This window comes from Pagrus major, chromosome 7 (genome assembly GCF_040436345.1).
Source record: "Pagrus major chromosome 7, Pma_NU_1.0".
Lineage (NCBI taxonomy): Eukaryota > Metazoa > Chordata > Actinopteri > Spariformes > Sparidae > Pagrus > Pagrus major.
In genome coordinates, this window is record NC_133221.1 from 20,026,438 (window position 1) to 20,041,123 (window position 14,686).

Here is a 14,686-nt window from a genome sequence, read left to right on the forward strand (position 1 = left end):
CGTAGAGTCATATTTGGGGGCAACCAAAGAGGGTTGACTCTTTCCACAGGACTGCAGGCCACCAATACCTCGCTTAAAATCCCAGATTCCACAATGAAAAGGCCTGGACTCCTCCTCAGTTTATTCTGTTTCGATCATCTCATTCTCACCCCTTTCTTTTAAAGTTCACGACAGAGCCACAATGCATCCATCCATCTACTGTTTTAATCAAACAGAAAGCAAAGACTGGGTGCCAAGAGAGCTGCACAGGAAAACAAACGCAATCTTCCTGTTAATCACTGCATTAACACAAAGTAGACAGTCTTGACGCACATACCAGGGAGGAGAGCCAGTCCAGGTGTTGGATAATTGTCAGTTGTGCCAGTGGCTACGGTTGCTTTTTTACTGTGCCAGCCTCTGTTTCACTGCTGGTCTACACTTGTGCCCCACCTTAATGATAGCTTTTAAAAGTCCTCTTTCTGCTGAAGACTGCATGCAGACACAAAGAAGTCTTGGCAGAGGTTTCTCCATGCTGACTGTAGTGGACTTTAGATGAAGGCATTGACGTCCCTGCTGTAATCAGTGCCAAGTGAAGTGAAGCTCAATTTTAAAAGAGGCATGAGGAACATCTAATTTAAATGAAAGGCCAAAAACCACTTGAAAAAACACCTACAGGCTGTGTAACCTTTCTGAGAAACAAGACCATATATCCTCTTTCTGGCAAACAACCATATATTAGAAACACATCACAGCAGCCCGAAAAAACAACTTGCCAAGACAGCAACTTGTCAGAAATGATTCAAGTGTTTGTTTCGCTCAGAAATCAAACTCTTCATCTGCAGGTGAGGATAACGTCATTCTGAGAAGAACAGATGAATTGTAAGCCGGGCTCAACTTTTCATAATAACGCACTGGAAACTTTACTGTCAGTGAACCACTGTATCACACATCTAAAGTTAGGCTAATTGGAGTGCAATATTCTCACTTAAGTGCTCTATTTTTGCAGGGTTTTAAGATAATTTATCTCATTTTCTGTATTCTGCCACTTTCATTTTAGTCTAGAGAGTAGCCCACTATCTGTTTTTCAGATTCCCCTGATAAAGCCACAATCTCAGGGCGCCACACACAGAGAAACTCTGAAATCCCATTAGCATTTTGCTTTCATTATTTTTAATCAAACCCCGAAAACTGACACATATTAATTAATATCCATTACCAGTTTTTTTTTTGCCCCTCTCCCAGAGAAGACGTTGGGGGGGGGGGGGGGGGGGGGGGGGGGGGGAATGAAGCAATTAACTTAACAAAATAATCAAAAAAATTGTTTCAGAAAATCCCTGATAAATGTCATGTGAGGTCCCGTCTAAATGTAAGAAGTGTAATACATTCTTGCTGTCATATTCCATTAAACTGCTATTACAGTCTTGATAGAACTATTAGTCACTACATTATTAATAACATTAATGTATTTACATTTTTGGTGTACAAGCCTGCTTTCATGCAATAATTTATGAACCCGACTTCAGATATGTTATAATGTTCCCCATCTCGGCTCTTTTGTGTTTATTATTGATTGTGAAAACAGTCAAAATTCCAAGTCAAATCCCCCTCTGCCCTCCCACCCCCACCCGTAATGTATTGGAGTGGGCTGTTTACATTAAAGGACTGGAATAAAGTGCATTTACATCTGAAGCATAACTTCATAATTTACATTCCAACATTTATTAGAGGTGACAAACGAGCATTTGGTCCACTCGTGCTTTTCCACAATGCAGCACTCATTCAATCCATATAAATTACAGCCGGGCTAGGGAGTGCAAGAGCAAATTATTTTATTATATTTATGCATGTATGACTCTATAGGGGGTTACTAAGACAAACAGGGAATTACTTGATTAGGCCAAGTGTGGTTAACAAAGAAAAGAAATATGAGACTGTGGGCTGGGCCAATCAAATTTCAGCATTATTTAAATGTTTGGCTCTAATTCAAATATCTAAAAATACACAGAACTTAGTGTAAAAGCTTTAGATCTATAAGACTGGTGTATTCATAAAATGTGCAAACTGCAGACCCTATCTTAGCTGCATTGTGCAGAAGACTACTGTGTGTCTAATACAATATAGAGAGCTATTTTAAGCACTGCTGTTCCAATAGCTTACACTTAGCTACAGCTAATATTATTCAATTAAAAGAAACTTGCCTAAAAGGCAGTATTATATTACATAATTAGACAGGGCAGCATTTTCAGAAGTGTAGTTACAAATGCACTGAGGGGATCCCTGCATTTGAACAAATATCTGGCGCTGTAGGGGAGCTTGCCGACAAATTAACAGCTAATAACTTACTGGGAAGCCAGATAAAAAGAGAAAAAAATGTTCCCCAAAGTGTCAATTACAAATTATTTTTCCTCTGATTTCCACACTTGTGAAGGCACTATGTGCTGAAAAGCATTTTGAACAGTGTGCCAAAATTGCATGTTGTTCATTTCTTTCTGTCTTTTTTTTTTTTTCATTTTTACACACTGGATTCATTCAGAGAGAAATAATTCAGCATCGGCAGCAAGATTGCTGAAGATAGCTCTGAAAGCATATGGCTCCCTCGTGAGAGCACTTGCTGGTCAGAGAGGAGACAGACGGACAGACGGGAGCAGGGACAGGGAGAAATGAAGGGGGATTCAATCAAATTCATGTTCATTAAAATCAGAGGACATCACAAAAATGAGAAAGATGCTGACAAATCAAAGGGTCTCAGTACCTGAATTACCATAGTCATTTACTTATTAAAGCCAGGATGCTTCCTGTCAATCAAGAGCCATCACATTCTCCATTTGCGGCGGAAAGCCGGCGTAATTGCTTCTCATACTAATCAACACAACTTGTGTAATTATGCCTTGAAAGTGACATTGGAGGCTGAGAGCGATGTGAGCAGTCTTGACAGCAGAGACATCTCAGATTCATCGGGAGATTTCCAGCCTCGCTGCGAGGAGACAAGCCACTCTCAGACCAAGTTACTCACTCGAGCAGTTTACAACCATAAACACAAAGAAAAGACGATAAATCAAGCTGAAGTAATTACAAAGCAGAATAGAGAGGATAAAGGAAGCTCAGCTCAATAAGCCCACTTTCCCAAGTATATTGAGGCAAAATGACTACGCTGTAATTAAACTGGTGTCGTATTTCTATCATTTCTTAAGTAAACATATTGTGACAGTTCACTAAATTGTGGGAGAATAGGAAATTACAGCTCTGTTACCATGCTGTTTACATTAATATACTCGCTGAGACGAAAAACCCTACAAGTTTAGTCCTAAGTATTCATTAAAGTTTATTGATTTTGGCTTAATCACAGACTTTACATGTGTCTCCAAAATGAACTTTGCGTAAAACTAGCTTTAACATTCCTCTGAGCATTGGAAAACTATCCAAACCATATTCCCAGGCTGCATCTGTCACTAGTCACACTGCGGCCCAGCCAGGAAGGTCAGAGCCAGGTCAAATTACTGCAACAAATCAAGAGCCACGGGTCACGACATGAAACTCTATCTACATAAAATATGTGTATTATTGACATAAAGAGACAGCAGCTTCTTCTTCATTTACTCTGAACTTTACAGTGAATTAAAGGATCTTCAATGAGCTCATCAAAATCCAAGATAAAAGCGCCATTGTCGGGGTTGGCAATGAAGATCTGGTCCGGCTCCGCACATGAGGCAGAAACCACAAAATAAATAAAATTTATAAAATGGGTTGGACTCATCTGTGCTCATCATTTTCAAAGAGGAGGGAGGAACCGTCAGAAAAAAAAGTCACCAACATCAAAAAGCTGTCGACTGATAATTCTGGCATCCTATGAGGGGAATAAGCGTAATGATTTCATCTGTGAACAGAAATGAAGACGAGAGATTTATGGCTCGTAAAAAGTTCAAACGACAGAAAAACCAAAAATCCTTGTCTGTGTCATTCCTCACTCATGACCTCCAAACTTCCGCACATGTGGAAGACAAAGTAAAGAATTGCTCTTTTGTGGCTGAACACGAGAAAAACAAGCAGGCTTACTGACATAGAAAACAGAGGCTTTTACAGGAAAAGCCTGTGTGATTCACCCCCCCTGCGTTCAACTCTAATGAGTCAAAAAGTGTGACCTGCACTTAAACAAGAAGTCACAGCCAGAAGCTGTAAACTCATTTTCCCCATCTGAGCCAGCAACGTCGGCAGGACCTGGAAGATGTGCTCCGAGCATGCACGATAAATCTGACGTGAAATCATAATCATAAAAGCAATTAGCTGACCCTGCGCCACTCGTCCTTGGACATGACAGTGAGAATTCATACAGAGTCCTCTAAGGAGGCTCGCTGCCGGGGTTGGGCGAGGAGGGGAAAAAGTGCAACACAGCAACAATAAAACGGAGGGCCCTTCCTGTATCATTAACCACCGAAACAAACAGCGCATGATGCACAATGAGTGTTGTGCTGAGAAACAGAGAATTGAGCTTTTATGCTTTTCAAAGAGAAAACTTCACCACGACCACTGAAACAAACTGGTGTGTACATGTTTCACATCTCAAACTATGGCCATAGGGAACTGAACACAAGTCACCACTCTGCATTAGCTCACATTGTGAAATATAGTTCTCAGGTAACATAAAAAAAAAAACAACTTTACTTATTTGAAAACAAACATGAAAGTATGAAGACAGATGCCTTCCACTCATGCCTTTGTTCTGTACTTCTGTCGAGCATGCAGCATGTTTACAGTCAACGTGACAGGATGCTGAATCTATTGACTGTGAAATGGCAGGTGATCAGATTTATTCGACTTTTCTCTTTCAAGGAGCGTGTTAGAATCTGAGAAATCTCTCTTCACACACCCTTGCATGCGCGCACACACACGTACAGTTTCTCCCCATCACTTCCCACCCAGTAATTACAGCGAGGCCGAACTAGTGGCTGCCACCTAGTGACCGTCTTCTCCAATAATCATGAAATATCTCCATGGCTCGCGCCCCCACTCGGACCATAACTCTCCTTTACTGCAGACAGCTCCAATAAAGGATTACAATTACAATTAAAGTAATGAGCAAAGAGGAAAAAAGGAAAATCTCAGAGAAGGTTCCCCTGACTAACTAAATGGTAGCCTAGTTTCTTGACAGAATGGAGTTACCATACCAGACTCATTACCGGCTCCCATTTCTTATTCTGCCCCAATAATTAATTTGGAGCATGTTGAAACCTGAAGTCCTCAAAAATTAAAATAATGGTTTTAAAAGTGATGAATGTGAAATGAATTGAAATATGAATTATCAGATAAGAGATTAGCTTCTTGTTATTTTTGCTTTATGGTGGGGGAGATGTAAAAAGGTTCAAATCACTTAAAATCTATTGTAGCCTCTGATTCTTTTATTGAAAATTGTGCAAGTCATATAATCCAGTGAAGACTCGCACATAGAGGATAGACCGGTGTTAAAAGGACATATCTTTTCACAAACACATGTCCCATATGGAAAGTCATAAAGGACAAAAAATAACTGAGTCAAGACCCGAGAGTAACCTCTGACTTCCTGGTATCACCACTGTGTTACATTTGTGTTACACCCACGCATAAGTGAAAAAAAAAAATCTCTTTTTAAAGAGAACATATGAGGAACATCTGTCTGCCTGAGACTCGCGGGGCTCAGCAGAAGATCCGGCAGGGAGTGAGAGGTGAAACGAGGAGAAAAAGAGCCTGAGAAAGACAAAAGAGGACAGTAGCAGCAGCGGTAGTGCCTTCATGTCGGTGGCTGGACCGATTACTGTTGGCACCTCATCCTCTGCCAACCTGCCAGGTCCCCCACAACTCCTACACTTTACACTCTGCCCCCCCCCCCCCTCTCTATAGTATGATGGCTATTGCAGAGGGGCTACGGAAATTTGGAGACTGCTGAGCCAAAACAGATCACTTCAAAGCGGCTTATTTAACGCTTGCTAAATTTTTCATCACAGTCGCTTAATATCCTGGGGAAGGGGAGCTTTTGAAGTTGCTGTGAGACCGGGGATGTTCTTCTTACAATTCTTTTTCCCCTCCCATTACCACCCTCCCACTGCTGTACTAAAACCCCCAAACCTAAACACATACGCACACACTCAGTGAACACGGCGTGCTGTATGTTGCATCCCCACACACAAACACATGCTTTTTCATCTGAGAGTAAAGGGCTAGGCCTTATTCTACCAGGGATACCCAAAAGAATAAGAATCCTATTTAACGAAGGGGTCAACTCTCCTGTAGACCTGCTGCATGCCCACACCACCCTTCATATATACACACTGCAACTAGGCATGGGATGATATGAACATCTCATTATCCACTATTATCCTGGCTAAAATAACTGCAATTCACAGTATTACTCAGACAATCAGCACTAAAACATATTGGAATCACTTAACCTTGCAACATCTTTTCTAGTGAACATCCTTTTAAGTGAAAAACTATTTAAAAAAAGATGACCATAAATCATAAAGTCTCCCTGCATATGTAAAGGATAAATAAATGGTGGATTTGGGGTATTTTTAGGATTTTGGAATGAACAGAAAGATGCGGGCCTCCCCCCTGAGGCAATTAAAAATAAAGCATTTTCAAGTCACTAATGTTAGGATAATCCCGATTATTCCGATTCACGATGATCCCGATAATGGAAATTCAGCATGAAAATCGCCATAAATCCCTGTAGTTGCAACTAAAAGTTTTGCAGTGAGTGGCGGCATTTATTAGCGTTGGATAACATAATTTACTATTTCTAATTTTTGCACATTTGAGTCTATTCACAGCCCATCCCTCTCACCTTCTCACCCAGTCTCTGATTACTTTTCCTCCCTGTGCTTAAACCACCTCATTAAGCAGATCATCTGATTATAAAAAAACATTTTAATAACTAGTCATAGTGATGTAACTGCAGAATACACTAGTGGATTTTAAAAAAGAGGCAGGCAGCCCGGTGCATGTGAGCGGATACTGATGAGTGATGACGGTAAAACACCTTGCATCACATTCATTGTAGGGCTACCTTTTTGAAAATTAGGTTTCTATGAGAGAACGGGAGAGTTAGCTGTGAGGGTACGTCTTAATCCTCATTTTATCAATACAAATAAAAACTCACCCTCCAATTTACTGAGCCAGGCTCACAACAGGTAGATTTAACAATAACTCTAAAGTTTTAATGTTGATGTCGATGTTGACCCCTCCACCATCTGACAAAGTTCAGATGGCGGAGGCGTTCAATGGTTGATTTTTGTTAGCCGAACCCTAGCAGCTGGCTCTTTTCTGTACTGGATGTTTAAAAACAAAATCAAGGACTTACTGACTCCAGGCACCCGATAACATACCAGCATTTTGATTTTGCAGATTGTGGGGAAAAAATAAATAAATATCCCAACGGTTATCCACTAGAGCTGCAACAGTTAATTAATTTATCTGTGGTTTGGCTACTAGCTAAAAATAATTTGCAACTATTTTAATATTCAATTATTCATATATGATAGTAAAAGGAACATATTTGGACTGGTGGATACGACGAGGAATTTGAAGACAATTTATCAGTTACTCAAGAAAATAACCAATAGATTCATCAATAATTAAAATAATTCTTGGTTGCAGCCTTAATTTCCATTTTGACAATGTAAAGATACTTTGTTATGAGTGATTGTTATTGTTATTTCATATATACATATATTTATATATATATATATATGTATAATATTTGATTTTTTATTTATTATATATCTTTATATATAGATATTATGGACAAACAGTCCAATGAGTAAATCTATATTTTTGAATTTACAATAGCTATGATGGAGCTTCTTTTTTTTTTTTAAGATTATAATTAAACGTAAATGTGAACAACAACATACAACATCATATCTATGTCCATCTGACCCTATTCTCTTATCATGTGATCAAAGTGGTTTGCACACATGTAATTACTGTTGTGATGTGTTTGGGTGGATTTGAAGGCAATGAGGACGGAGTGATTGGAGGAGACGGGCGGTGAGCACAGAGTGTGACGGCAGGGAGAGAGCACAAAGACCAGGGAGACACCGGCAAGAGGCTAGCAGGGGTAATGGCCATGGCAGCGATGAGTGGTAGGTGGGAGAGGAGGGGGTGTGGGCTATAGATGGAGACGGGGTGAGAGCGAGCAAAGAGCAGTGCCAGAGGAAACAGCAGCGGCTGGCAGCGACTGGTATACCAGTCAACTATGGAACACACACTCACACAGTCTCTCCCACCCTTCTCTCTCTCTCTCTGCAGGTCCAGACCTGCCCCTATGGCCTGGATTGTGGCAGAGGCTGTGGCTCCGGCCCCTGAGCTGGGCCCTCTTGCCACAGAGGAGAGCCCACGCCGTGCAGTGTGCCAGGGCCTGCTGATCTGGGCGAGGTGAGTCAGAACCTGTTAACATGACTGGTGTCCCCAGCCTGACACACTAGCTTGTCTGACATGCACATGTGCACATAAATGTTATACAAACGTGTGCGCTCTCTCTCTCTCTCTCTCTCCCCTCCCAACCCTGCCAGCACTCCCTTTCCTCTCATCCAGATAAAATCCTTTCAGACACAAATTTCAATTATTCACCTCATCCAAATAATGCCATGTGACAAGAATTATCCCTACTGTAATAATCCACTTAACTGGGAAAGAGCAGCTCATCAAAAAGAGAACGGAGAAAAGGGGTTGGAAGTGAGGGTGGAGGTGGTGGGGGAGACTTGTCAACCAGTCTCGAATCAGGACCCTCATAACAAGAATTTCTTCCCTTTTTGAGGAGGCAGTCTTGAAGCGCACTGGGATGATGAAATTGAAGTAAATTGAAAGAAAGCCTGGGAGAATGCTCCCACAATCAATAACCCCAGGATTAAATTAGCCTTGGCATGAAGGGATGATGGGGGGAGGATGAAGAGTGAATGGTGGTGAATGACATTGAGACATGTAGACTGAACAATACAGCACTCCTCCAACCTGGATGCTGGGTCCATACAAGGACAGCGAATGTACCTGTGATGTATTCCATCCCACTTAGCGATAAGACAGTCTGGGCTATAATCGTTGTCATCACTTGGGCCGAGCATCCTTCACACATTATTGAAAAACAGCTGATGTTTATTGTCATTAAATGTTGCTGGCCTTGCATGTATTCACAACTTGGACAACTTATGAGGATTATGGGTTGCATGGCACACTCAGGGCTAAACAATAAGGATTGCCCGAGGACCCGGGACGAGCAAAATGCCACGACGGGCTAGTAAATCTAGCCCGTTCAGGCAAGTGGTAAAAAAGAATCAAACAAATTGTTTTTTGCCGAAGTTGATGATGGAAGTAGCTAAGGATCATCTCTGTCGAGAGTTGTACAAACGCAATACTGATCAGGCTCTCACGAGAAAATGGCTGCGGGTGAAGACATTCATGAGCTGAAGCACAAGCAGACATTTCAACTATCCTGGAAACAGGATTTAAAATTTTCAGTATGCAAGAATGTTTGTTGCTTTACATCTAGTACTACGCCTGCTCTTATCGTGATGGACCACTTGCACATGCAGACATGAATTGCTCATCAAAATATACACGTTCAATGGACAAAATAAGAAAACTACTAATTCATTGCTTTGTGTCGCATGTGCATAATTAAAGCATCGCCTTGGCGTCTGTTGGCAGAAATGTTCATTTTGGGCCGAAGCTAATATTTTAGTTTACAGTCTTTATTAGCTGAGACAATAACATGCCGATATTGTTCCCAAGAAAACATTGTTTTTCAACTTTTCTCTGAGCCATTTTTCCGGACAACTCTATTCTACAAACACTGAGTTGAAGGGGAATTTACTTTCAACTACATCTTCAAAAATGAATAAAGAAACATTTGTTTGCTTTTTATGGCCACAGGGAGGATTGCAGGCATGTCTTTGTACTTAGACATAGTCAATAGTTGGCAAAAGTTTGTTTAAACAGTACATTCTCATTTTCTATTGGTGACAACTTATTATTGGCAAACCAGCTCAAATCTTCCTGGACCCAGTTGTGTGACACAACCCAGACTGAAAAACAATGGGATAAACTTAAGACCACAACAGTACGTGTCAAACGTTTCATGCTAAACATGATTAAAGCACCATTGTGACTGCAAAAAAAGCCCTTTCCACATGCTTTTTACTCTCCAAAGAAAGGGAACATAAAGTACACTCTCATTATGGACTCAGCGACATCAGTGTGGCGCTAAAGTGACTGGCTGCTAATTGGAAGCCTTTAACACTTGATCTTGCTGGGGAATGTGTAATATCATCTGATTAGCCACGGAAAAGTAGTTTGTTGACGGAAGGATGAAAACAAATTTCTTTAAGTCATCACATCATAAAAAAACACGCGCTTAATGTTTCTCAACTATGCAGCTGATTTCGGTGGTTAGCACACAGTCAGAGCAAAGGGACTGACCTGTGAAACAGCGGCTTAAGTGCTTAAACTTACATACTCTATGGCATTAATAGTACACGGCTGAGAATCATGCCATGTGGCATTTATAAATAATTAAAAATTATCATGCTATAAAAGATAAAATTAAAATTGACTATCATTTAATCAAACCTGCTATATCTATCTAAAATGCACTTACATCAAACAGGCATTACTCAAATTCATTTTTTTATTCTAGTCCATATAACCTCATCAGTCATGTAATTTGTGTTAAATACTGAATCCTTACCAGTGCTTCTCTGGGGGGAGCTACTGGATCATCTCCAGGTCCAGGCTGAGAAGATAAACAACACTTGTGTTAGAGCGCCATCTAGTGGAGGACACAGGGTTTGTGGTTGTAATACAGCACTGTTGAGAAAGTTACAGTGAGCAAATCAGCAGATCTATTTATCTAAATGTATTTCTATCTATCAATCTCGCATGCTAATGCTACTGAAATTAGCAAAGAATGAGTGAAGTAAGTTTAAAACATAAACATTTTTTCATCATATTTACATTTAGGGCATTTAGCAGACGCTTTTGTCCAAAGCGACTTACAATAAGTACAATTGTCACAAGAAAGAAACCACAACATATCACCGTCGATAAAGTAGAAAAGAAAAAATAGAAACAGTTTTCAAGCCCTCATCTGAGCATGGGAGCTGCTATTATTATTATATTTACTCGAAAGGGCTGCAACTAGGGATTATTTTTTTAATATCAATCAATCCGCTTATTATTTTCACAATTAATTGTTTAATCTTTAATATAAAATAACAGAAAATTGTGAAAAATGCTGGAATAATGGACATTTTACTGGACAAATTACTAAACCGATTAATGGATTATCAAAATAGTTGATCAATCGATTAATTGATTAGTCGTTGCAGCTCTTAAAGCCTCAAACCTTCCAAATTGTCAGTCTGGACAATAACACCTCTGTCATTCGAATAATGTTAAAAAATAATCGATAATTTTATGATTGCACCTAAAATCTGGTCGTGCAAGCGGGAGAAAACAATAAAATCATCCATTTGCATTGCATTTGTTTAGCCCTCTTCTGCTTAACTGAATGCTGGTGAGTAGTTAAGGAAATAGCAACACATCATCTGAATACATGTGCATTTAAGGGTCTAGATATTTTGGATGGGTATCTGTAGCTCATGCACTTGTTGATTCATTATTAAGGAAGTACTACTAGTATTACTAAGTACTGTTTTGTAAGTGTTAGCATGCATGACAAGCATGAATCCAGTTCCTTACTTAATTTTCTTTTCTGCTTGGGTTTAGTCAACATGAAGTCTACCTTTGAAGGATTCAGTTATCAACAATTCAGTCCTGGATAACATAATGGTTTGTATGCTTGCTGATGCCGAAATTAAAAGTATTGCAAATGTAGCAGCAAAGTGCAAATCTATCCCCTGCGAGATGTATGAGCCACAACTTTCTTTAACATGTGTTTTCTCGAAATGATTCATGCTTGACAGTGACGAGCAAAGACAGTGTTAGCAAAGAGCCGAGCACACACCACCAGGCTTGTTTGGCTAACAGTGACCTTTCACATTTTATCTCTAACTGCACATTACAAGGCTACACTGTCAGACAGAAGGACGCACACTTGCTTGAAGTAAAAAAAACAAAAAGCTAACTTTAGCCGACTCGGTAAGAAAGCCACATAAGTTTTGTCAACAGTGGAGAAGCACAAGAACGTCGGCTTGTCCTTTCGCGTCCCACTTGTCAACACAAGTATGTCCGAGAGACAACTTCTGAAACGAGCTAGCTAGCATGCTAACTAGCAAGCATGCTAACCCTCGCTAGCTAAGCTTTTTTTTTAAAAGTAACAAACAAAAATGATGGCATTCAAGGGTCACGACATCTAAGCACGTCGTAAGAGTTCACTGTCGCATGTGGACATCGGGAGGTAAATGTCTCAGTTGCATAAATGTAGACCTGTGTCGGTGGATCAGGTTGGTCGGTGGATGCCATCTTCCTATCCCTTGTTTGCTAAGAGGCTGCTCGAGTGAACAGCGCTCGATTACTTTTCCTGAGGGACAGGAACAGTGCCACAGTAGGGGACAGTTTTACTCATTAAAGGGGACTTGGTAGTTTTGGAGAAGAAATTCAGACTAAATTTTAATATGTATAGTATTAATGAAGTCATGATACAAACTGAAATATTTACTTTTTCCATAACTGAATAAACAAGCTGCTCTCAGCAGTAAATAAGGTCCCCAGTACACTGTTTGAAGCTTGAAAGGTGGCAGGGTCCGCCACATGTGAACAAAGTAAAACTGTATGAAATTGTGCTGGGAGTTTGTTTATTCAGTTTATTCAGTCATGAAAACGAAGAGTTTGTTTATTTAGTTTCTTAAGGGATAAAAAAAATCAGCCAATGATGATTTTTCCCTTCCAATTAAAATGTATTTCCCAAAGCTGCATAGTGCACCTTTAAGTACAGTTAACACAGCAGAGTTTGATTAGATGTTGCTTAGAGGCCCTAGTGTGTACAAGAAACATGAAAGCACATTAACAACTGGTTGATAAAAAGTCTTTATGATTAAAGAAAACAAGCAAATTAATAAAAAAGTGGAGATAAAAAGATAAATAAATAGAATAATATATAAATGTCGAAATATGAAGACAATTAACAAAACATAAAATAATAATAATAATCCTTTTCATTTATTATTTTTATTTGAATGTGTTTTGTCGTACATTTTCCTCCTCAAATTTGTAATTAATCAAAACAACAGAATATACCGAGGCTATCAGTTGTCAGTGGATCGTTCGGGAGCCCTGAAGATTATCGGGCCCTGGAGCCAATAATCCATTTGATAATCCAGCCTAATCTCACAGTCTGACTGCTCCATGACAAACCTGTCAGTCAAGGCCAGCATGACTGATATACTGTATCCCAATATAAACTGCAGTGACTTTTAATGGAACATTAACTTTCATTACTGCCACCAAGTGACACATTTAAAGAGGTGGACTTTCTGAGAGATGTAATAGGACTTAAAGGACAAATGAAAATTCAGTCATCTACTCACCCTCATGCTGATGGAAAAGTGGGGGAAGTTTTGAAGTCCACAAAACATTTCTTGAGCTTCACAGCAAAACAGCGTTGCAGCATTCTCCTAAACAACTGAAGTAGATGGGAACTTATTTTAAAATGTTAAAAGTCTCTGGCAGCCCCAAGATCCCAAACTGATTTGAAAAGACCTTATATGCAGCTTTTATGTGCAGTCATGACTTTAGACAGGATGCTTTTTAGCTCGGCAGTGACTGTAAGATTTTAGCTTTAAAAGGGTAAAAATAACATATTTTCTTGATCTTGATATGATGGGTTTAAAATGGCAGGAAGTAAGATACAATCTCAGTACACGGACTAGCCGAGAGTAACCATATGTTGGTTGATTCTAGATACAATTTTCATACTGCAGTACTTCAACAGAATGCAATAGATTTCATAGCCGATGGACCAGATTTTAAACAATTTATAGGTAGTAGGAGGGTGAATTCAGTGTATTGGGTTTTGTTTTGTTTGTTTTTACCTTTATTTATTCAGGGAGGGTTCGCTGGAAGCAGTGTTCTCTCTTTCATTCACACAGTTGCACACACACACCTGGAAGCTCGCCACTGAGCAGCTCCACTGGAGCAGTCGGGGTTAAGGGCCTTGCTCAGGGGCATCAGTGGTGGTAAAGAGGGAAGGGCAAGTGCTGTCCCACCCAGATTTCTCCTGCTAGTCCGGGATTTCTGGCAACATACCGCTCACAAGCTCACTTCTCTAACCTTTAGGCCCCTTTAGGAAGCATGTGTTGAAAGGAAGGAATTAGTGGTTGTGAATTATTCTCACCTTTGTTGAAAGCTACAAAGAAATCGAGGTTCAAAGTAGGGCAAACATTGTGTGATGTCAGGACTTCAGTGCACAAAACACATTGTGGTTGAGTGAGAAAACTGATGCAATGATCAGGTAATAGATTGCTCAGATGAGAGGAATTTAGTGTACTTAAAGGATGGTAATACAACAATGATAGATGTTAATACAGGAAACAACATCATGACTGATCCAGTATGTAGCAGGACTGTGACTGGAGTGGGCAGAGGTCGAAAATAAGTGTTTCGGAAAGTTAACTGGGAGAAGTTTAAAGAAGAGAGTGATAAATGTCTGAAGCAGATTAATGGTAATATGACCACAGAAACCCTTGATAATTAAATAAGACGGTTTTAGAACAGTTGCACT

The 14,686-nt window shown here is 39.9% G+C and overlaps 1 protein-coding gene across 2 annotated transcripts in view; it reads right to left on the minus strand.

Moving 5' to 3' along the window:
- pex14 (peroxisomal biogenesis factor 14) overlaps window positions 1-12,469 on the minus strand; it is a 53,346-nt gene extending 40,877 nt beyond the window's left edge. For both annotated transcript variants that reach the window (XM_073470327.1, XM_073470328.1), the window contains exons 1-2: window positions 12,394-12,469; window positions 10,694-10,738 (exon numbers count right to left, since the gene is read on the minus strand). In XM_073470327.1, coding sequence (XP_073326428.1) covers window positions 10,694-10,738; window positions 12,394-12,429 — 81 coding nt within the window. In that variant the 5' untranslated portion in view covers window positions 12,430-12,469. The remainder of the gene's footprint in view (window positions 1-10,693; window positions 10,739-12,393) is intronic.
- Window positions 12,470-14,686: the final 2,217 nt, after the last annotated feature.